A 22,399-nucleotide genomic window follows, 5' to 3' on the forward strand; every position below is an offset into this window, starting at 1 on the left:
GCGTATAAGATGACTTTCTAAACCCTGAAAATCTTCTCAAAAGTTGGGGGTCGTCTTATACGCCTAGTCGCCTTATATGCCGGAATATACAGTATGTATTTTATTGTATACAATATGTCAATGAAAAATTGCATGATAGGATTGGCTTGAATGCCTGCATTCCTTAACCTGCTTCTATCAAACATCAATTTCATTTAAACAAAACAAGACAAAGTAGGAGACTCTTGCGATTTCCATAGTAACGACCCATTTACAGTATCTCACCTATCTTCATTGGTGAAGCGATGTTCACTAAGGGCAACAGAAACCTACCCATCCTCATTCCATTCCTTCCAATAGTAATTCACAGACTTCTGTTGTCGAGCGAGCGCACGCCTGATCATGATGACATCTCATGCTTTAGCCAATCAGAGCAGCAACAGCCTTACAAATTAAGGATGGAACAATCTTTCTAGAGCTCATCCTGAGGAGGAATTTTCGCCTGGAGTTTTGTGGAGAGAGCTGTGCTTTGCAAGGTAAGCGAACCAGAGACATTGCTTTAGTGTGATCTGTGGCTGTGTGGAACTGTGCTTTTCTGAGTTTTTTGTAACGTAATTAACTGGTTTCATAATACGGAGGTTGGAAATGCAGGAATAGGCACTTTCGAAGTGAACTCATTGCATTTCATTATGTCAACATCATTATGTCAACATCTCCAAAGAATAACATTCTGTCCTCCGCATTTTTATTTGTGCTTGTTTTTTTATTGAGCTGCAAGGTATTATCGTTTATATCTCTTTACTATTCCTTATGCATCTCCATCAGAAACAAAACAGATTTATGAATGAGGGGAGGTTTGTTTCTTACAGATGAGGTGATCACTGAAAAGTACTTTCCCAACAGATGATAGGTTTATTCATAATTGTTGCCTGTTGCGACAAAATAAGGAAATAGCTGAATATGCTTAACTTGGTCCTGGGCTTTTCTCTGAGCCACCGGTGTCAAATTCGCGACATTATGTCACGTGTCGCGATGTATCGTTACTCTTTTTACATTGCTGGCTATGGGGTGGGCCCAGTTTCAGTATGATAAAACAGGCCCACGGGGCCGGCAATTTAACACTTCTGAAAGCGCATTCAAGGTAATGTATCCGTCTCCCATGTTATCTTACCAAAGCTCTAGTGCAGATCAGTGTCAGTGAATGGCTTAAAATTGTTTAGTGGAGATTACAGTTTGCATTCCTAATCAAATACTGTAGACAAGCATTGCCCAGCCTGATGTTCTTCTTTAGTTGTAACAGTTAGTAATTCGAATTGTATCACAAGACTTCTGGAAAGCAACAGGTAGAATAAGTCAGTTGTACCACTTTATCTCACATGCCTTTACTGGTGATTATATTAAATAATTACATAAAGCAAGCCTGGATAAACTCAGAATCATGAGACAGCCAATTACTTTTATCATGGATTCATATGAAGCCACCACTAAACTACATCCATTTGTATCTAGAGAGCCATTACAATTGCTCATTTAAAACTTTTTAGCTCCTACATGTGTGTTTTTACAGGCACTTGATATGAGACCATAGTCAAAATGCAAATCATATCACCATGCTCAGGATGAGAATAATTATGAATCTCATTCTTTTTGTAATTTTTACATGGGATCTAGATGGAACCACTGTCAAAACATACCTTTCTGCAAATATAAGTTCTAGCAATCACAAATCTGTTTGTATAGTGTGTGCTGCTTGAACAGTTATTATATAGAATAAAGATATTAATATTGTACTGCTATTTCTTTTTCTTATCATTTATTGAGTTCTCTCAATAATTTGACATTTTACAGATTCATAGAAACTTTGTTAAGAAACTATCAGTGTGATGTTCCAGAACTGAACGATGATGAATAACAATAGTTCTGAGATACTGCATTCCGCCTACCTTGCTGTAGAATACATTGACTCTTTGCTGCCTGAAAATCCACTACAGCAACCACTTAAAAATGCTTGGACCTATATGCTAAACAACTACACTAAATTCCAGATTGCAACTTGGGGTTCACTTCTCGCTCACGAACTTCTCTATTTTTTAATATGCTTACCCGGATTTGTATTTCAGTTTATACCTTATATGCAAAAATATAAAATACAACAGGTAAGATAAAATTTTAACATTGTAAGAAGAGAACCATGTTAATCTAGAGTGTTAAAACATTAGGAGGAGTTTGGTAGCACTTTATATAGCTAAGACTTGTTATTAAAATGTATAAATGTTCATGATCTGCAATCACTTCATCAGACTAATGTAGGATTTAAATTGGAGTGAGATGGTGGGAGTAAGAAGGGCAAGATCATTGGTTAGGCAAATGCAGTTTATATGTAAAATAGATTCCTATTGTATTGGTTAGAATTTGTATTATGTTAAAAACATAGTGTTTGTTTAGACATTCTGAGATTGCTAAAACTTTTGAGAGGTATGTCTATCCATCCATCTGTGTTATTTTGGACCTGTCACTCTCTTTCAACGCAACCACCTCACAGGGTTGTGGGGAGAATAGGAGGAAGGAGTTTTTTATTATTATTAAAATTTTGGGTTCCATATTTATTCTGAATATAATCTATCCATCTTCTCCATACCATAATATATCTTTCTTGTGTATGATCCTTTAAATAAGCAGAAATCTTTGCCATTTCTGCCAAATTAGAAACCTTAAGTATCCATTCTTCTATAGTAGGCAACAAATCCTTCTTCCAATATGAAGCTACTAGTAACCTTGCTGCGGTTATTAAATTCAGCATTAAAATAGTTTCATTAACATCTAAATCCATAAAAATACCCAATAAAAATAATTGAGAAGTGAACTTTATCTTCCTTTTGAAAATCTTTTGAATGTTCCACCAAATCTTAATCCAAAATGCTTTAATATTTTTACAAGTGCACCAAACATGAAAATAAGTTGCATCAGTACTACCACACCTCTAACATTTGGGCTGTAAGTTAGGATACATACAAGACAGTTTTTTAGGATCCAAATGCCACCTATAAAACTTTTTATAAAAATTTTCCCTCAAATTTTGAGCCTGAGTAAATTTGACATTTCTAATCCAAATAGTCTCCCATAAATCCAGTAAAATCGGTTCCTGGATATTCTGAGCCCATTTAATCATACAATCTTTTACCAACTCTGTTTCCGAATCCAATTTTATTAACTCATTGTAAATTCTTTTAATATGAGCATGATTCTGGTCTTTAATCTGAATTACCAAATTTTCAACTCCTAATGTTATTCCAACTTTCTTATCTACAGTCCACCTATCCACAATTTGTAGATATTGAAACCATGACTGTAAAATATTTTCTTGTCTTAATACATCTAAAGATTTTAATTGCCAATCGGTACCTGACCAAATTAATAATTCTTTATACAAAATTTTATCAAAATTCATCCCCTTAGAAACCCCCTCAATTACATGTCCAGGAATCCCCCAAATAGGTATTTTATAATTTAACCTATAATAATACTTCTTCCAAACTCGAAGAAAAGCATTTGTTAGAATATGTGATTTAAAAGCCCAGTCTACTTTCTTATTAAAAATCAAATATGCATGCCAACCATACAATAAATCCCACCCTTCAAGAGAAAGGATATTTTTATTTGTTAAATTAAGCCAATCACTTATCAAAGTTAAGGTGGCTGCATCATAATATAATTTCAAATTAGGTGCTTTAAGCCCGCCTCTTTCTCGGGCATCTTGCAAAATCTTAAACTTTACCCTTGGTTTCTTCCCAGCCCAAATAAATTTATTGATACCCTTTTGCCACTCATCCAAGTTTGCATCTTTTTTTAAAATGGGTAACATTTGAAACAAAAAAAAGAAACTTTGGTAGAACATTCATTTTTACCGCTGATATTCTCCCCAACAACGACAACTGCAACTTTTTCCAATCATTTAAATCCTTTTGTACTTTTGCCCATAATAATTGATAATTATTCTTATATAATTTTCCATTAGAAGCTGTTATATATATTCCCAAATATTTAACCTTTTTCACCATCTGGAAACCTGTAAGTTTAACTAAAATTTCATTTTCCTTATTAGACATATTCTTAGATAATATTTTAGTTTTATTATTATTTACTTTAAAACCAGAAACTTTCCCATACTGAGTTATAAGTTCCAACAAATGACCAACCGCTTGAGTCGGATGTGCTAAAGTTAAAAACAAATCATCTGCAAAAGCTCTTAATTTATACTCATTCCTATTTACTTTTATTCCCTTAAGTACTCTCGAATCTGAATTAACAAAATCTCCATTGTTAAAACAAATAACAATGGGGAAAATGGACATCCTTGTCTTGTTCCCTTTTTAATATTAAAAGTCTCTGTCAATCCCCCATGGATAATAATTTGAGCAGACTGTTGCTGATAGATAGCCTTGAGAGTGTATAAAAACTTATCTCCAAAATTCATTTTCTCTATCAATAAAAATAAAAATTTCCAATCTAATTGGTCAAAGGCTTTCTCAGCATCTAAAAATATAAAAGCCACAGGAATTTGATTATTCTTATCCAAATACTCAATTAAATTAAGAATTTGTCTTACATTATATTTCATATATCTTCCTGTTATAAATCCTGATTGGTCAATATGAATCAAGTCCTTCATAACCTGCATTAGTCTATTTGCAAAAATTTTTGAAAAGATCTTATAATCTACATTTAAAAGAGATATAGGTCTATAATTCTTAGGTTCAGTAAGATCTTGATCTTCCTTCGGAATCAATGATATAAACGCCCTTCTCCAGGAGGGGGAAACCTGAGCTCCCAACAAAATACTATTAAAAAGGTCCTTTAATGGAACTGAATTTGATGATGTTTTAACTCCTCAGACAAAAAAAAAATCTTTTCTTCTTCTTAAAATTTTTGGAGGTATTTCTTTTAGAATTATAATGTCTTGAGCTGCAATTTGAAACCTCTGTTTATAAAAAGCCTGTATAATTTCATTACAAATAGATCTTCTAGAAAAGTAAATAACCACATCTCTAGGTAGGTTTCTTTGTCTGGCAACCCATGAATTGACTCTAAAGATTTTTTCTATCTCATTCCGAATTTCCTCCGGTCTCCATCCCAAGTTAAAAGCAATATCTTTTTTTTTGGAAAGTTTTTTAAATTTTACAAAACAAATCCCCTCCCCGAACCCCCCCCCACCCTCCCATACCCTCCCCCAGCTCCCCAAACCTCCCAAACCCTCCCCCAACCTTCCCAGAGTTGAGTACAGGCTTAATTAAAATTTCTCAAAAAAAGAAAAGAAAAACTTAAAACACATATAAATCCTAAACAAATCTAAATACCTCAAATTAAATAGGTTATCTTCTCTAAAAAATAATAATTGCAATCATTAAACACATTATAATATACTCTAAACATTTTCTAATATCATACTTATAATATTATCCATCATTCTATATAAACTCCCTCCAGAACACAAATTTAAACATTACTTTCTTATGAACATCTATACCTACAATATAAAATCTAATATAAATCCTAAACAAATCTAAATACATTTAATTAAACAAGTTATACTCCCTCCAAAACACAAATTTAAACATTACTTAAAACTTAAAGCTTTAGAATCCCCTTGTACACATTTAAATCTTTACCAATGACACATTCCATCTTAAAAATAATAATAATAATAATTTTAAAAAACCCAAACATTAAACACATTATAATATACTCCGAACCTTTTCATATCATACTTATGTTATTATCCATCATTCTTTATAAACTCCCTCCAAAACACAAATTTAAACATTACTTAAAACTTAAAACATTAAAATTCCCTTGTACACATTTAAATCTTTACCAATAACAAATTCCTTCCAAAATAAACCCATTAAACATTTAAATCTTTACCAATAACAAATTCCATCCACAAGAAACACAGTCCTTATCAGTCTCAGTTGTCCATATAGAATTTTCATTCGATCTCCATCCTTATCAGTCTCTCTTATCCATAAAGCTCGAAAGAAATGCTTTGAGATCTGCCCTTAAAGGTTGCTCCGAAATTATAAATCCTGATTCTGCCGCCGACTCAGAAGCCAATACATGTGAGGGTTCCTTAGACTCCTTCTTCTGTTGGTCTTTATCTTTACAGTTATATGTTGCACGAGTTATCCTCTGCCCCTTCCTCTCAACTTGTTGAAGCCCCTCAAACTGAGATTTCCCATTTTTCATTTCTTCAGACAGCAATTCTACCCTTGAAGGTTGCTCCAAAAAATTTATAAGTCCTACTTCTCCCGCAGGTTCAGAAACCAATAGATGTGAGGCTTCCTTAACCTTCTTCTGTTGGTGCTTTTCTTTACAGTTATATGTTGCACAGGTTATCTTCTGCTCCTCGATCTCAACTTGTTGGGGCCCCTCAAACTGAGGTTTCCCAATTTTCATAAGTATAGGCTCTTCAGACTGTAATTCTACCTTCTTTTTTTCCAAGGCTTTAAACTTAGTAGATGGCGATGAACATACCCCCAGGACCGAAGTATAAAAATCTTTTGCTTGAGAAACAATATTAAGTCTATAACATATCCCCAGGTAATTCACCACCATTCCAATCGGAACATCCCATCTGAACAAGATTCGTCTCTTTTTAAGTTCATCTGCTAAAAAAGCAAACTCCTTTCTTCTTCTTAAAATTTTAGATGGATCTCCTTTAAAATTATAATGTCTTGTAAAGCAATTTGAAATCTCTTCTTATAAAAAGCTTGTATAATTTCATTGCGCAGGGATCTTTTCCCAAAGTAAATTACCACATCTCTTGGCAAATTCTTTTGCACTGCCATCACAGAATTAACTCTAAATAATTTTTCAATTTCACTAAGTATTTCCTCTTTTTCTTTATTCAAAATCACAGCAAAGTCCTTTGCAACCATCTCTCTCAGATCTCCTTGCAGAGACTCTCCCAAGCCTCTGATTCTTAGGGCATATTCCATTTGTCCATATTGAAGCATAAGAATCTCATTTTCCATTTCTTTTTCCATGCTTTCAAATTTTCCCTCCATCAATTCCACTTTTTTCTGTTACCTCTTCCACACGGGAGTTCAGCTTTTCAAGAACAGAGGCAACTCCTTTTAAAGCCAAAACTATATCTTGCCTCAAAATCTTATTATTTTCCTCTAAAATCTGTTTCATTTCTGCCCTAATTTGAGATATAACATTTCCCATCATATCTTGCAGATCCTTCACAATTATTTGCTGGACCAAGGAAGAGGGTGAAACTATTGATTTAGGAGCTGTAGGAATCCCTGAACGCTTTGGAGCCATCTTAAAAAAAAATCTTTACTCCTTCTTGAGAATTACAAAAATTAGACAAAAGAAAAAGAGAGATTAAATCCAAAAGAAATTCAAAAAATCCTTCAAAAGGAGGTCATTATAGCAAAAAAAATACTAAACACTTAGGGGCCTTCTTAAAAAAATCTTTACTACAAAAATTAAGCAAAAGAGAAAAAGAGATTAAATCCAGAAAAAAATTCAAAAAATCCTTCAAAAGGAGGTCATTATGGCAAAAAAATACTAAACACTTAGGGGCCTTCTTAAAAAAATCTTTACTACAAAAATTAAGCAAAAGAAAAAAAGAGATTAACTCCAGAAAAGCAAAAAATCCTTCAAAAAGAGATAATAATATTTCTAAAATCCAGACCCGACATCAAAATCAAATCCACATTCCGTTCCAATCATTAAAAAAAAAGGGGAAAAGGATAGAGGAAAACAATAAAAAGGCTTGCCAATCACCATTTTACTTTCCCTTTCAACAAAAGGGAAAGAAAAATAAAAAGAAGGAATATAAAAATAAAAATAAATCTTTAAGCTAAAAACCCAAATAAAATCAAAGGGAGTTAAAAAAAATCCATTCCATTTTTTTCTTAAAAAAAAATACAAAAGACAAAACGAAAAAGTTAAACAAAAATAATAATGCTTCTAAAATCCAAAAAAGCCGATCGCCATTTTATTTTCCCTTTCAACAAAAAAAAAAAGAAAATTAAAACATCCATTCCAATCATTAAAAAGAAAAAAAAAGAGAAAGGGAAGGAAAAACCCCAAAACGCCTGCTGATCACTATTCTACCTTCCCAAAGAGAAAAAAGAAAAGGAAAAAAAGAACGCCAGAAAGCCTGCGGATCACCATTTTACTTTCCCTTTCACAAAAAGTAAAAAGTAAAAAGAAGGAATATAAACATAAAAATAAGTCTTTAAACTTAAAATCCAAGTAAAGTCAAAGAAAACAAAAGCTAAATCCTCTAGTCAACTCTGTCCGCTTCTAAGAAAAACTCACCAGATTTCTTTAATCGCGGAGGTGGTTGCAACGGCTTGTTTTGTCCCTAGGGACAAAAGAAGCTGGGAAGCGGAGACAGTCTGAACTCCGTGGGAGCACTCTTTTCACCCCCCCCCCCAAAAAATATTGGGGGTGCATAAGAGGCTCTACCACTATTCAGACAACCCTCTTCCCCCCCCTTTGCCCGGGAGGGGGATTTTGAACCGCTGAACAGCTGATGTCCGCTGTTCATAGCGATTCAGTACACTTACCCAGGAGGACGGCTACAAGGTAGCCGCCATCGCCCACGCTAATCCACCGGAAGTCCAAAAGCAATATCTTTAACAACTAACTCCTTTAAATCTTCTTGCTGATTTTCTTTCATTCCTCTGATATGCAGTGCGAATTCCATGTCTCTATACTGTGAGATAATTAATTCATCCTGTGTCATATCTATCTTATTCTCAACTCTAATTTCCAATCTTGCTGCATTTTCAGTCATCTCCTCCATTTTATTATCAATTCTCTCAATATGCATCACAAGCTCTTGAAATGCAAACATTATATCCTCTCTCATTTCTCTATTCTTTTCCTCCAATAGTTCTGCCATTACAGCCCTCTCTGAAGTCATTTTGCAATCCAAAATATCAGCTACCTTCTCTTTAATATCCAAAGCACTTTTTAGAGCTTCCTGTAAATCTTTAAGAGAAATTGCAGGTGGAGGAGAAGGAGGAGGTGTCTTTGGCTTAGGCTGAGAGACAGTCTGAGTCATTGGAGAGGAAATAGAGGCTTTGGGGACCGAAGAAACCAAATGTTTTGAAGCCATTCTTATAAATTCACAATCTTAACAAACAAACAAACAAAAAAGCAGGATTCCTGCCTCTATACATAGAACAGAAACTGTAACAGTCTTATAACTTTGTTGCAAAATCTTCAAGCAAAAAAGCCGAGCACCATCTTTGCCTTCTATCACTTTCCCTTTCTCTTCAAAGAAAAAAGTAGACAAAAGAAAAAAAATGGAGAAGATACTTTTCAGGAGTTAAAGTTTCAAATACTCATAATTCAAATTTCTCCTGGTCTGCTCCATCTGCTTTTAAATACTCACAAGTTCACTTAAAGGTGCAGATGTGGAAGCGGCGTCTAGCTTTGTCCAAGAACTTCGGAACAAAGGTGTCCTGGAATGCGGAGTATAGCTTGGGCTCCAAGGGAGCTCTACCCTCTGATCTCCCCAAAATTATGGGAGTCTAGGGGAGCTCTTCCTTTACCCAAGAGCTCTTCCTTTTCTCCCAAGGAAGAGGTTTTAAGCCACGGGACAGCTGATTGTCAGTGTCACCGCCGACTTTTACGCAATCCCAGAGCAGGCGGCTAGGAAAAAGCCGCCATCGGCATGGCTAACGCCACCAGAAGTCAGGAGGAAGGAGTTTTAAGTATGTTTGTTGCCTTAAGCTTATAAAAAGGAGGATAAAAATAAATAAATAAAAAACATGTAAGTTCAACAACGTCTCATTCATTGATGGAGTTAAAGTCATGTTTTTCCAAAACTGGCACTTTGAGATATGCCATAGAATGTCCAAAAAGGTTGAAATCAAATATCATTTTTTTCTTATTTTGACTGAAGAAAATTTGGTGTCAAATTTGGTATCCATTGATTCTTTTGTGCAAAGTTTGTCCCATTTGTCCTATGTAAAATTCAGAGGGCATTCCTAGTAGATGAAGGCATGAATAACATTAGAGAAAGACCACATGAAGGCACCTCCAATTGTGAGTGTATAATTCTTGTGGCCTGTGGTGATGATGTTAAAGCAAAATAGATATATAAATTTATTGTAAGATTTGGTTCCATATTAACATTTTTTGTTATTGTCTCTGTTGTTTGGAGAATTTGTTTAGGTTGGATAATTGGGTAGCTGTATGCAAGAGTGGGCCTGCCATACAAGTGCCTGAGATAATGTATCTTTGTCTAGTATGGACTGTAACTTACTAATAATGTGTTTCAGTAGTTTGAACTTCAAGATGTAAGCACACTAGGTGGTATTATGTTGTTCTGTTTCTGATGCCTATCTTTTACTAGCTCTTCCCAAGTAATTGATCTAGCCCTATTGGGGTTTTTTTCTATTCATCTTGTTCTATGGGTAGGTTAGTCACCTGATGCTTGGTTTAGTTCCACCAGTTGATCATTTCTTGTTAAGTGGATCAGAACAAATTTGCACTTGTGTAGAGCCTACATGATAGATTTGGAGATGAGCTAGAAGCATGTAGGCATTCATGTGATTCTATATGTTTCCTATAGCGAAACATGTTGTATTGTATATGTTTGTTATCTTGTCATGGCAAAGTTCTGGTGTAATTGAAGTTCCAGGATAGAGATGACATTGGTAATGAATTTTTGTTTATACTAAAAAATGCTGATGAAATAGTTTTAAGAGTTTCTTGTAGAATATGATATTATCTTTGACTAAGTCAAAGGGATGAAAGAGATCTTGGAGTGCTAGTAGACAATCACTTAAATAAATATGAGCCAGCAATATGCTTCAAATGTCATTGAAGCTCATTTCCTTAAATGCATAGAGTGACTAAATTTAGGATTTAAATTGGAGTGTGGTAGGGTGAAGGGAGGGGAAAGCTATTGTTATACGGATGCAAATTATATATAAAATAAATACAAATTAAAAATTACATATAATTACATTTATAGCCTGCTAAAATCATTTGTATGTGTTGAGATTTTCTGAAATTGCCTGAAACCTTTAGATGTACGTTACTCAGAAACTTTGAGGGCTGCCAGAGAGCGTCCAGGGAGGTTAAAATGCTCTGATACTACTTTGTCCTTATTGTGGGGTGTCCTAATGTCAAATTTGTGTCCATTGGTTCTTTTGCAAAATTGGTATCAAATCTCCATTCTGTCTGGTAGTATTGAAAGAAATTAATAAAAAGGACTTGAAACTCTACTGATTAAATTTACCTACTGACATATTATTTTTACTGACTCTTAACTACAAAAATCTATTCAAAGATGTGTCTGAGATAAAATGTAACAATAAAACACGAAATGTGTGAAAGTCAAAACATTCCATGCAATAAATGCTAAGCTTCAGCGGTTACACTGAAAGAATGGGCAAAATATAACTTAAAAATAAAATCATGAGAACAAAGAGCTTTTCTGTCAGGCTTGGAACTAGTCACTGTTGAAAAACCTGTTGTTAATGCATCTACAAATTAAGACAGTATTTGATGTATAGGAGGGCCTCCCTCCCCAGAATGAACTATTCTTTATTCTTAATATTAAAAAAGAGGCAGAATAGAATATTTCTCCTGAAGGAGAAGAGAAGAGACACCTTCTTAAAAGCAGCAGCCAAAAGCAGAAACCTGAGGAGGTTAGTCTTTAGGAATGGGGATTTTGTAATCTATTCAGTAAGACTGGGCCACACTATTCATAAAGAAAGAACAGCCAGAAACCTTAAATAAGCAGCACAATAGGCAAGGCCCAACTAAGATTAGCTCAGACAAACACCTAGGATTTGCATTTCACTTCTTGCCTGTAGAACTAGCCATGATCCCATTAAGAATCTGGCAATGGTCATTAAAATATTAAAGGACATATTCTTACACAGGAATAGGCATCTCAATCACAAAGCCCCAAAGAAGGTATAAAAACCCACCTACTCTCAATTCCGTTTTGTCAGACACCCCAGAAACATGCTGTTGCCATTTTAGTTTCTGGCTACCAAATAAACATATACCTTCTTGCCTAGTAGCCTCCATTTTAGTTTCAGCGGCTTTCTCCCAGCTTGGAACCGGACCTGATTTTTCTTCCTACAGATGCAAGAACATTAAAGTCTTTACAGTACACCTTGAAATTATGGGTAGTCCTTTAACTGGCAGCCACATACATTGCTCTTGCTGACAGAAAACTTTATTGAAAGCAGAGCTTTAACCAAATTTATACTAGTTGGTGGAATATATAGTGTGAGTTATTTATTGAATCTCACTAATATTTGTATTGACTAAAGTGCATTACAAGAAATCATACCTAAAATTATTAACCAATATCTCCATGCAGGACAAATAAAATCAAAGAAAATTAATCAGAAAACAATTCTTTAATTTAAAAAATCATATTCAAACCAACTCATTTCAAGAATGCACAATTTGCAGTGTAATATTTGAATCCAGGTTAAGGAGTTTATTTTGCTTCAGACCTACCCATACTTATGGAGGAAAAATACTATTGAATACAAAGTTATATTTGTAAGTAAACTTGCGTAAGATTGGATTTTTAATTAAGAGAATCGCTATGAGTGGGCAGTAATTTTCCTATTACCTATTACCCATAAACACATGGGGCAGAGGACAAGGAGACAATTATGTAACCTCACCCCTTTAACATGTAGGAGACATTGTAACAGAAGTTCAAAAGTCAAGAACACGTTGCAATATATGTTTTATAATGTTGACATCATTGTAGTTGGGAAAAGATGCCTGTGAGAAAGATTAATCCGTTTCCAATATGCACTATTTAATTATTTTTTGTTTATTTGCTGCTGTTATAGGATAGACCAGAAACATGGACAGGACAATGGAAATGTTTCAAACAAATTATGCTCAATCGCTTTTTTATTCAACTGTCTCTCATATGTAGTACCTGTTATTTCACAGAATATTTTAATATTCCTTATGACTGGGAAAGCATGCCAAGATGGTAAGTAATATTCAATTATTTTTTGTTGTTAAAAATACATATTTCCACACATTACAAATGTTAATATAATGCTGATAAATGATTGGGTTTGGGAGAAATTTCTAGAAGTTCTGAGCCAAAATGCTTTTGACTCTATAGTTTATTGATTAAAAATGACAAGAGAGTGAAACCTTAATTTAATAGACTAGTTGCAGGGAGACAGTGTCTGCTATTTGTAATTGTTAAGCTCCAGAAACATTCAGCAACATTTTATCATTTATTCATTCTATAAAACAAATACAAATTTAATAGGTAATATCTGGATATCTTTACGCAAGACAAAAATGGAAGCCGAAGGGTTATTTTAAATATAATATAAACTACATTATAATTAACTCCTATGTTTTTTGTCTTTCTCAGGCAACGACTTATTTGCTGTGCTTGTTGCTCCAAGAGGGAAACCTATTTTATTAAAAGTTCTGTGTATGTTAAATATGTCAGGTTTATACCACTGGTCATAGGATAGATTGTACAAATATATAATCATCTCAAAAACCAATTTTATTTTGAAGGTTTGTGATAGTTGCCCAGTGCTTTGGATCTGCTGTGATTGAAGATACCTGGAATTATTTCCTGCATCGACTACTTCATCATAAGAGAATATATAAATACATTCACAAAGTACATCATGAATTTCTTGTATGTAATTTCTTAATTTTTTTTATTATATACTTAAGTTGTATATGCACTTACCAATAAGAAAATTCCATACAAATCATTGGGACTTGTTTCTGTATATGATTGCAGGCTTAAAATTTCATTCAATGGGCATGTATTAGTTAATATTTTTTAGAAATAGGGAGAAGAAACTAGCAGGTTTATTATTTAGCTATATGATTTCTGTACTGTTCTTCCTGTAATATGAGGCCAGAATGATTTACAAAAGTTGAAGAGTTTTAACTTAAACATTGCAGTAAACCAATAATATGATTTTGTTCCTCTTAGCATTTTTTCTTAGCTAACTTGTATTGTGTTTTTTGTTATTCTGTTATCTAGAACGGGGTCCCCAATCCTCTGTTGAGGGGTGCTGCAGCCCACTACTGAGCCATGAGCTGTTCAGAACTGGCCACCTGAAGTGGTGGGTGCACGTATACATCCCTACTTGCACGAGCAGCAGGAAAGCACATGTGCTCCATTTTTGCAAGCAGTGTGCCCGCTGCTCATGCAGAACCATCCCCCCTCCCCCCACCAGTCCGCAAAGCCAGAAAGATTGGGGAACTCTGATCTAGAACATAGAAGCCCATTTTATTCTTAGCATCCTTTCCCAATCATAGCTCATAATGAATGTTAGCCTCTCTGACACTACTTCCACAATTTGGGCTATATTGGTAAGTGTTCAGTTGCTCAGTATTTGTAATTGCAGTGATTTATTTTAGCCAGTCTTGATTAATTATACATTGTAATATAATTCACAAATTCCTTGTGTGTCCAATCACACTTGGCCAATAAAGAATATTGTATGGTATGTATTGTAATGTATTGTAATATAGTTGAATGTCAGATACATTTGTCAGAATGGGAATATCTCTTCTTATATAGTGATAGCAATTTCAAATCAAGCAAATTCCAATTTGAGAGGATTTATGTTAAATTTATAAATTTTTGCCTGGGTTTGCAGTAAGTGTTGTGTAAATTGAAAATAATAATAAGCCACACTGTATTTTATATTTTACATATGATCTATTATATATATATATATATATATATATATATATATATATATATATATATATATATATATATATATATATATATATATATATATTTTCAAAAGATAAAAACGAGCACCAGGAGGTAAAACAATTAAATGTTTAATAAATAAATAACCTAGCTTTCGATGGCTATATTGCTGCCATCATCGTCAGGGTGTTAAAAGCCAGAGGGTGGGGGAGCTCGTTTATAAGCTCCCCCACCCTCTGGCTTTTAACACCCTGACGATGATGGCAGCAATATAGCCATCGAAAGCTAGGTTATTTATTTATTAAACATTTAATTGTTTTACCTCCTGGTGCTCGTTTTTATCTTTTGAATATGTATACACCCAGGAGACTACGTTCCTCAATTTTTATGTTAATTTTTAATATATATATATATATATATATATATATATATATATATATATTATATTATATATATATATATATATTGTATATAGGTCTTTGGTTGTTCGGGTTTTCTCCCGCGTAAAATTGGAAGTGTCTTGGCAACGTTTCGACGAAGTCACATTCGTCATCTTCAGGCTGGTGTTTTTAGCTTCTTGCTTTGAGCAGCAATGTGTGGTTTTAGCTGTTTCTTCCTTTTAACTGCCAGTGAGGGTATGAACTGATTGGATGGGAGCTTGGCTGTGTTCTGATTGGGTGGAGGTGTGTTCTGAATGGTTAGGGGCTTGGCTGTGCTCTGATTGGCTGGGGGAGTGTTCTGTTTGGTTGTGCTCAGGTTAATCTGAGTTGCAGAGGGGTTTAAGATTTTGGGGTTAGGGAGTCGTTTGTCAATAAGGGCAGGTTTCCAAATGGCTGGTAGGCGGGAGGTATCATCTCGCTTGTTCATGCTGTGTGGGCGTTTTTCTATCTCGATGGCTTCTCTGATTATTCTGTTATTAAAATGTTCACTTTTGGCAATGGTTCTGGTATTTTTAAAGTCAATTTCATGTCCTGTGGCTTTAAGGTGTTGGACCAGGGAAGATGTTGGTTCCTCTTTTTTGACTGAGTTCTTATGTTCTTCAATGCGTGCACTTATTCTTCTGTTGGTTTGTCCGATGTATGTGGTGGGACAAGTGGTGCATGGGATTTCGTATACTCCTTGATTTTCTAATTCAATTTTATCTTTGGGGTTTCTAAGGATGGTGGATATTTTTCTGTTTGTGCAGAATGCTGTTTTGATGTTGTGTTTATGAAGGATCTTACTGATTCTGTCTGTGGTGCCTTTTATGTATGGGAGGAGGGCTTTGCCGTTTTCTTGTTCTTTGTCTTGGATTTTGTGGGGGTTTCTTTTTGGATTAGGTTTGTAATCTTATTTCTATGGAATCCATTGGATGTTAGTACATTGGTGAGAGTGTGTAGTTCGGTTTTTAGGTGTTGTTCATCAGCTAAGCGTTTTGTTCTGGAGATGAGTGTCTTGGCTACGGAGTTGATCTGTGCTGCATGGTGGTGTGAGAGAGCGTGCAGGTAGAGGTTTGTGTGTGTTTTCTTCTGGTAGATGGTGTGTCCTAGGGAGCCATTGGATTTCTTGTAGACTAAGACATCCAGGAAGGGAAGTTGGTTGTTAGCTTCTGTTTCCATGGTGAACTGTATTTTGGGGTGTAGGCTGTTGAGGTGTGTGAGGAAGTTGTCCAGTTTTTCTTTCCCATGTGGCCAGATTATGAAGGTGTCGTCTACGTATCTGAGCCAGAGTTTGGGTTTGTGATCCGATTTTTCTAGAGCTTGGGTTTCAAAGTGTTCCATGTAGAGGTTGGCAATGACAGGTGAGAGGGGTGATCCCATGGGTGCTCCTTCTGTTTGTTTGTATTTTTGTCCATTATAGATGAAGTATGTGTTGGATAGGCAGTGGTTGGTCAGATCTAAGATGTGTTTGGGGGGGTTATATTTGTTTTGGATAGCTGTCAAGGCTTCTTTGATAGGCACTTGGGTGAAGAGGGATATGACATCGAAGCTCACTAGTAGGTCACTGGGCTGTAAGTTTTGTTTCTTTATGATCTCTATAAACTGGAATGAGTTTTTTACGTGTGAGGTGATGGATTCTGCATAGGGCTGTAGTTGTTTGGCGAGAAATTTGGCTAGGTTTTGTAGAGGTGAGCCTATGGAGCTGACTATAGGTCTGAGTGGGGTTCCTTCTTTGTGTATCTTGGGGAGACCATAGAGTTTGGGGCATCTGGATGATTTCTCTCTGGGAATGATTCTTTGCTGGATCTCTTCGCTAATGGGGAGGGCTTTTATTTTGGATCTGGTGATTTTTTCCAGGTAGGTGGTGGGATCTGTGTTTAGGGGTTTGTATGTGGAGTCTTGGAGTAGGTTGGTTAATTTGGTTTGGTAGTCAGATGTGTTCATAACCACCGTGGCGTTGCCCTTGTCTGCTGGTAGGATTATTATGCTGGTCTCTTCTTTCAGGTTACGTAGTGCTGTCTGTTCCTCTTTGGGTAAGTTGCTTTTGGGTGGCTCGCTGGTGCAGAGGATGTTGGTGATTTTGAGTCTGATTCTGTTAGCGTCGTCGGGGTTGATTTTGGTCAGGCTGGTTTCAACTCCACATATAATGGTTTCAGTGGGGATGTGTTTGGGAGCGACTGCAAAGTTGAATCCTTTGGAAAGGACATTGATTTCGGCTTTGGTGAGGATCCTATCTGAGATGTTATGCACTGTTTGTTTCATGTGTGGCTGTGAGGGAGGAGGGGTTTGTTTCTGGCATTCTTTGGGTTGTTCTGGTCTTTTTAAAGTCAATTTCATGTCCTGTGAAATTGACTTTAAAAAAATCAGAACTATCGCCAAAACTGAACATTTTAATAACAGAATAATCAGAGAAGCCATCGAGATAGAAAAACGCCCACACAGCATGAACAAACGAGATGATACCTCCCATCTACGAGCCATTTGAAAATCCACCCTTATTGACAAACGAATCCCTAACACAAAAAATGACACCAGACCCACACTCACAAAAACCACACAGGATGTCACCACCACACATCCATGCAAAAAGCAAACCCAAAGCCACACCGATGATGAGGCACGACCACAAACAAGAAACCAGACCACAGCTGCATCATTAGCCACTTTAAACCCTCCAATCCATACATGAAGCAAACTGACACCCACCACGAACGCGAAGCCAAAAAGATAGCAATGCAGTTCACCATTTTAACCCCCCCTGCAACTCAGACTAACCTGAGCACAACAAAGCCCCCACCCAAACAGAACACTCCCCCAGCCAATCAGAGCACAGTCAACCCTCCAGCCAATCAGAGCACAGCCAACCCCCCAGCCAATCAGAGCACAGCCAAGCTCCTAACCAATCAGAACACACCTCCATCCAATCAGAACACAGCCAAGCTCTCATCCAATCAGTTCATACCCCCACTGGCAGTTAAAAGGAGGAAACAGCTACAATCACACATTGCTCCTAGAAGCACGAAGCCGAAAGCACCAGCCTTAAGATGACGAATGAGACTTCGTCAAAACGTCACCAAGACACTTCCAATTTTACGTAGGAGAAAACCCGAATAACCAAAGACCTACATACAAACACCCGCGAAAACCTCAGAAAACATATATATATTTCTGACCTGCATTTTAGCAGACCTAAAAGATCAGACTAATTTTTACAATATTGACTACCAACAACTCTGCAGGAATTCAGGAACAACCTTTCCCATCATTTGATGCCTTAGATATTTAAGAAGAAATGCAAAGAAATTTCCTACTATGAAAAGAAGGACTAGCGGTGACATGATAGCAGTGTTCCAATGTCTCAGGGGCTGCCACATAGAAAAGCTATTCTTCAAAGCACCTGAAGGCAGGACAAGAAGCAATGGATGGAAACTAATCAAGGAGAAAAGCAATCTAGAACTAAGGAGAAATTTCCTGACAGAACAATGAATCAGTGGAATGAGTTGCCTCCAGAAGTTGTGAGTGCTCCAACACTGGAAGGTTTTAAGAAGAGATTGGACATCCATTTGTCTAAAATGATATAGGGTTTCCTACCTGAACCAAGAGTTGGACTAGAAGACCTCCAAGGTCCCTTCCAACTCTGTTATTGTGTTAGATAAATTTTTTCTCCAAGTTCCAGTTTACATTTGAACTTAAAAAAAAAATGCAGTGCAAAACATTTGTACTTTATTTGAATAACTAATTTGTTTCTAAAATAATAAGAAACTTACTTTCAAGCAACCTCTTTAACATGATCTTTTAAAAACATTGAGGAAAACAGAATACATATAAGTTTACTGATCTATAGAATCTTCTTTGCGTGCCTTTAAATCACACAGTATCCACAGTTACATAGCACCTACTGTTTTAAGGGGCTGTCTGGAATTAGCAGTAGCAAATTTTCTTACATTTAGAAATGTATTCAATTTATTCAATTCTACATTTGAGTCGAAGGTTAGCATGTGAGGGAAGAAAATCTGCTGAAACAATACTGTCATATTGAAACATATATATGAAATATTCAGTATGGCTACACGTACATGAACTTCTCTGTATATTTTTCTTCAGGCACCATTTGGGATGCAAGCTGAATATGCCCATCCTTCAGAAATTCTAATCTTTGGATTTGGATTCTTCATTGGGCTAATGGTCTTCTGTAATCACATAATTTTCCTGTGGGCATGGTTATTTTGTCGTTTGATAGAGACCATTGATGTTCACAGGTAATCTTTTGTTATTTATTAATGATTGTTTGTGTTCAGATTCAGAAAATTTAAAATTATTTAAACATACTGTAACTATTGGAAAAAGTTGTCACTTACTTCTCAGTGACAAGCTTCTAAATTCTTCAGATATTGTTTGGGCAAAAAAGGTTTTCACTACTTAAATAGAGTATTGAACAGATGAAACAAAAATATCTGAAGAACAAGAAAACCAAAGAATATCTGATTAGGAGATACCATCTAGAAACAAGGAAGATTTAGGAAGTATTTGAAATAATAAAGCGTCAAATAATGGCTATAGCCAAGAAGATCTACAAATACAGACCTCAAATTGCACACCAAAGGCAGAATCTCCAATTTCAGTCAAATCAGAAATGTTTCTACAATCCATCAATAGAGAGACTGTAATGAACTGATCAATACCTGATAAAGAAACAGTGCAGTTCTGGGTGCAGCTATGGGACAACATAAAAAAATACATGAATGCGTCTAGATAAAGAAGGTGGATTAGTATAAAACAACCTGAAATGAAAGAACCCATAATAAAAATAGAAACGGTGGAGAATAGGACAAGAAAAATCAAGAGTTGTGGTTGAAGCATCTGACTAGTCTCTACCCACTTACTGCCCACCAATAAGGTAAAATTGAAGATTGGTTAATGTCTGTCAAAATCTCTCTGATAATGAAAGCTCCAACAAAAGGAGCAGCATCAGGCAACTGCAGGCCAATTTCCTAGTTACTAACAATTTTCAAATTGCTAATTGGTGTGGTAGATGATGCAGTCCAGTAGCATCTAGTTCTTTCTACCTGAGCAGAAGGGAAACTGTGCAAATAACAGAGGACCTCTTCTAAAAGCAGATGAGCAGCAGCTCCAAATTTGGCAAGATGATTTTGGAAAACTGTAATAGAAAGACCAATTTGAACATAGCTTGAATAGATTACATGAAGGACTCTCTGCCACACAATCAGAGAATCAAGTGCCTAGAAATACAAACATCAGAGGTTTTGTGCAAAGATGCACAATGGAAGACATAGTTACTGGTCAGTGGTGATAGACTGGGAGAAATTAATACCAAAAGAGGAACTTTCATGGAGATTCACTACCACCACTACTGCTTGTCATTGTCGATAGTACGATTAACTCAGTCCATGGCTATCAAACTTCAAAAACATCTGCTAGGCTATGCTATCTACTTTACATAGATGATCTGAAACTGCATGGAAAAATACCATCTAAAATAGAATCACAAACAACACTAACACGAATTTTCACCACACAGACGGTACTTAACACCAAAGACTGCAGCCCAGCAACAACAACCATCCAATCAAACAGCCCAAAATCAGACCATGATTCAGAAATATCCGAACAAATAACATTCATACCAATTTGCATCATATAAAAAGCTATTTAAAGGCCAGTATTCTGCCAGATGAGCACAATTCAAAGCGCACTGATGATGTCTCCTCGAATGGTGACAAATGTATGCAACCAAATTGCCAAGCTCGGAGCTCAAACCAACAGCCCACAGAATCACTTCTCTAGATTGCCCATGTATACAGTCAAGATAATACAATGGAGTTTGATCTGGACCTATATCCTGGCCTCATCTTCAACAGGGAAAAAAATAATGAAAACTGAAGGAATCAAGATGCCCTATGGAAATAACATCAGAAGTCTGGATGAAGATTATCACTACAGATGCCTGGACATCCTTCAAGCTGACAAAATCAAGAGTTTTGATGTCAAGAAAAAGATTAGAAGTGAATATATCATGAGAGTGAAGACGATTTTAAAGTCCAAACTTAGTGGAGGAAATAACAGTTAATAACAGCAGTTAATAACACGTCAGTTCCAGTTATTAGATACACAGCTGGAATAGTGGACTGGACTCAAGCAGAACTAAAAGTCCTGAATAAAAACATCAGAAAAACAATGACAATGAGTCATACCCTTCATCCAAACAGCAATGTTGACAGTCTTTACTTACCAAGAAAAATAGGTTGATGTGGAATGTTGCAAGAGAGTTGAAAAAGAAAAAAAGAGCATTGAAAGATATCTGGTAAATGAAGAAGATGCATTGAAGGTAATATACCATGAAAGCTTACTAGCTATTGGGGAGACCATACTGGCCTACAAGAAAGACCAAATGATGAATAGAAAAGAGACATAGCAAGGAAAAATATTATATTGTACATTAAAAAAAATAGCAGATAATAGCAAGACCTGACAAAGGTTAAGATCAGGAAGGTCAAAGAAAAAGACAGAGGGACCAATTCTGACTGCAGAAGACGAAACCTTAAGAACAAATGCATAGAAAGCAGGAAATAAGAAGACACCAACAGATAGCAAATGCTGCCTCGGCGAAGAAGCTGTAGAGACAGTGGATCATCTAGTTTGCTGCTACAAAACATTGCACAGATTGATCACAAGTAATGGCATTACAAAATAGCAACAATAGTGAATTGGAAGATCTGCAAGAAATAGAATTTGCTTGCAAATAAGAACTGGTGGGACCACAAAATAGAAAACATAACCGAAAATGAAGAAGCTAAATTGCTCTGGAACTTTAGAATTTAAACAGATGGGCACCTACTACATAACACACCAAATTTAACAGTTGTTGATAAGAAAGATAAAGTTTCAATGGTGGATATGGCAGTACCTGGAGACATCAGAATGGAAGTAGAAGGATTGTGGCAAAAGAAAACAAAGATAGTACCCAAAATAGCCCCCTTGTGTGCAAACCCAAAACATCTGAGCACCATGGTTTGGCATGACCAAACTAACCAATTGCAAAAGGCAATTTTGGTTTAGAACAGCTTACACTCTGTGATTATATCTTTAACATCATTAAACAAATTTGCCTATCCCAGGTTCTTGAGAAGGACTCAATAGGCAGATAAAAATGCTAAATCCAGTCTAAATGACTGGCTGATTGTGTAATGACCCATAATAATAATATATTAAATTTATATGCCACTGACTCCCAACAAATCTAGGCAGTTTA

General features: G+C 35.8%; 1 protein-coding gene across 1 annotated transcript in view; it reads left to right on the forward strand.

Annotated features, from left to right (window-relative positions):
• Nucleotides 1-375: 375 nt before the first annotated feature.
• The window catches only part of LOC120309831 (methylsterol monooxygenase 1-like), a 30,200-nt gene continuing 8,176 nt past the window's right edge, over nt 376-22,399 (forward strand). Inside the window, exons 1-5 of the mRNA XM_039347447.1 lie at nt 376-515; nt 1,828-2,135; nt 12,843-12,991; nt 13,543-13,669; nt 19,234-19,388. Of these exons, the coding sequence (XP_039203381.1) occupies nt 1,881-2,135; nt 12,843-12,991; nt 13,543-13,669; nt 19,234-19,388 (686 nt within the window). The 5' untranslated portion in view covers nt 376-515; nt 1,828-1,880. The remainder of the gene's footprint in view (nt 516-1,827; nt 2,136-12,842; nt 12,992-13,542; nt 13,670-19,233; nt 19,389-22,399) is intronic.

This window comes from Crotalus tigris, unplaced genomic scaffold (genome assembly GCF_016545835.1).
Source record: "Crotalus tigris isolate CLP2741 ecotype Arizona unplaced genomic scaffold, ASM1654583v1 scf7180000018073.2002930, whole genome shotgun sequence".
NCBI lineage: Eukaryota > Metazoa > Chordata > Lepidosauria > Squamata > Viperidae > Crotalus > Crotalus tigris.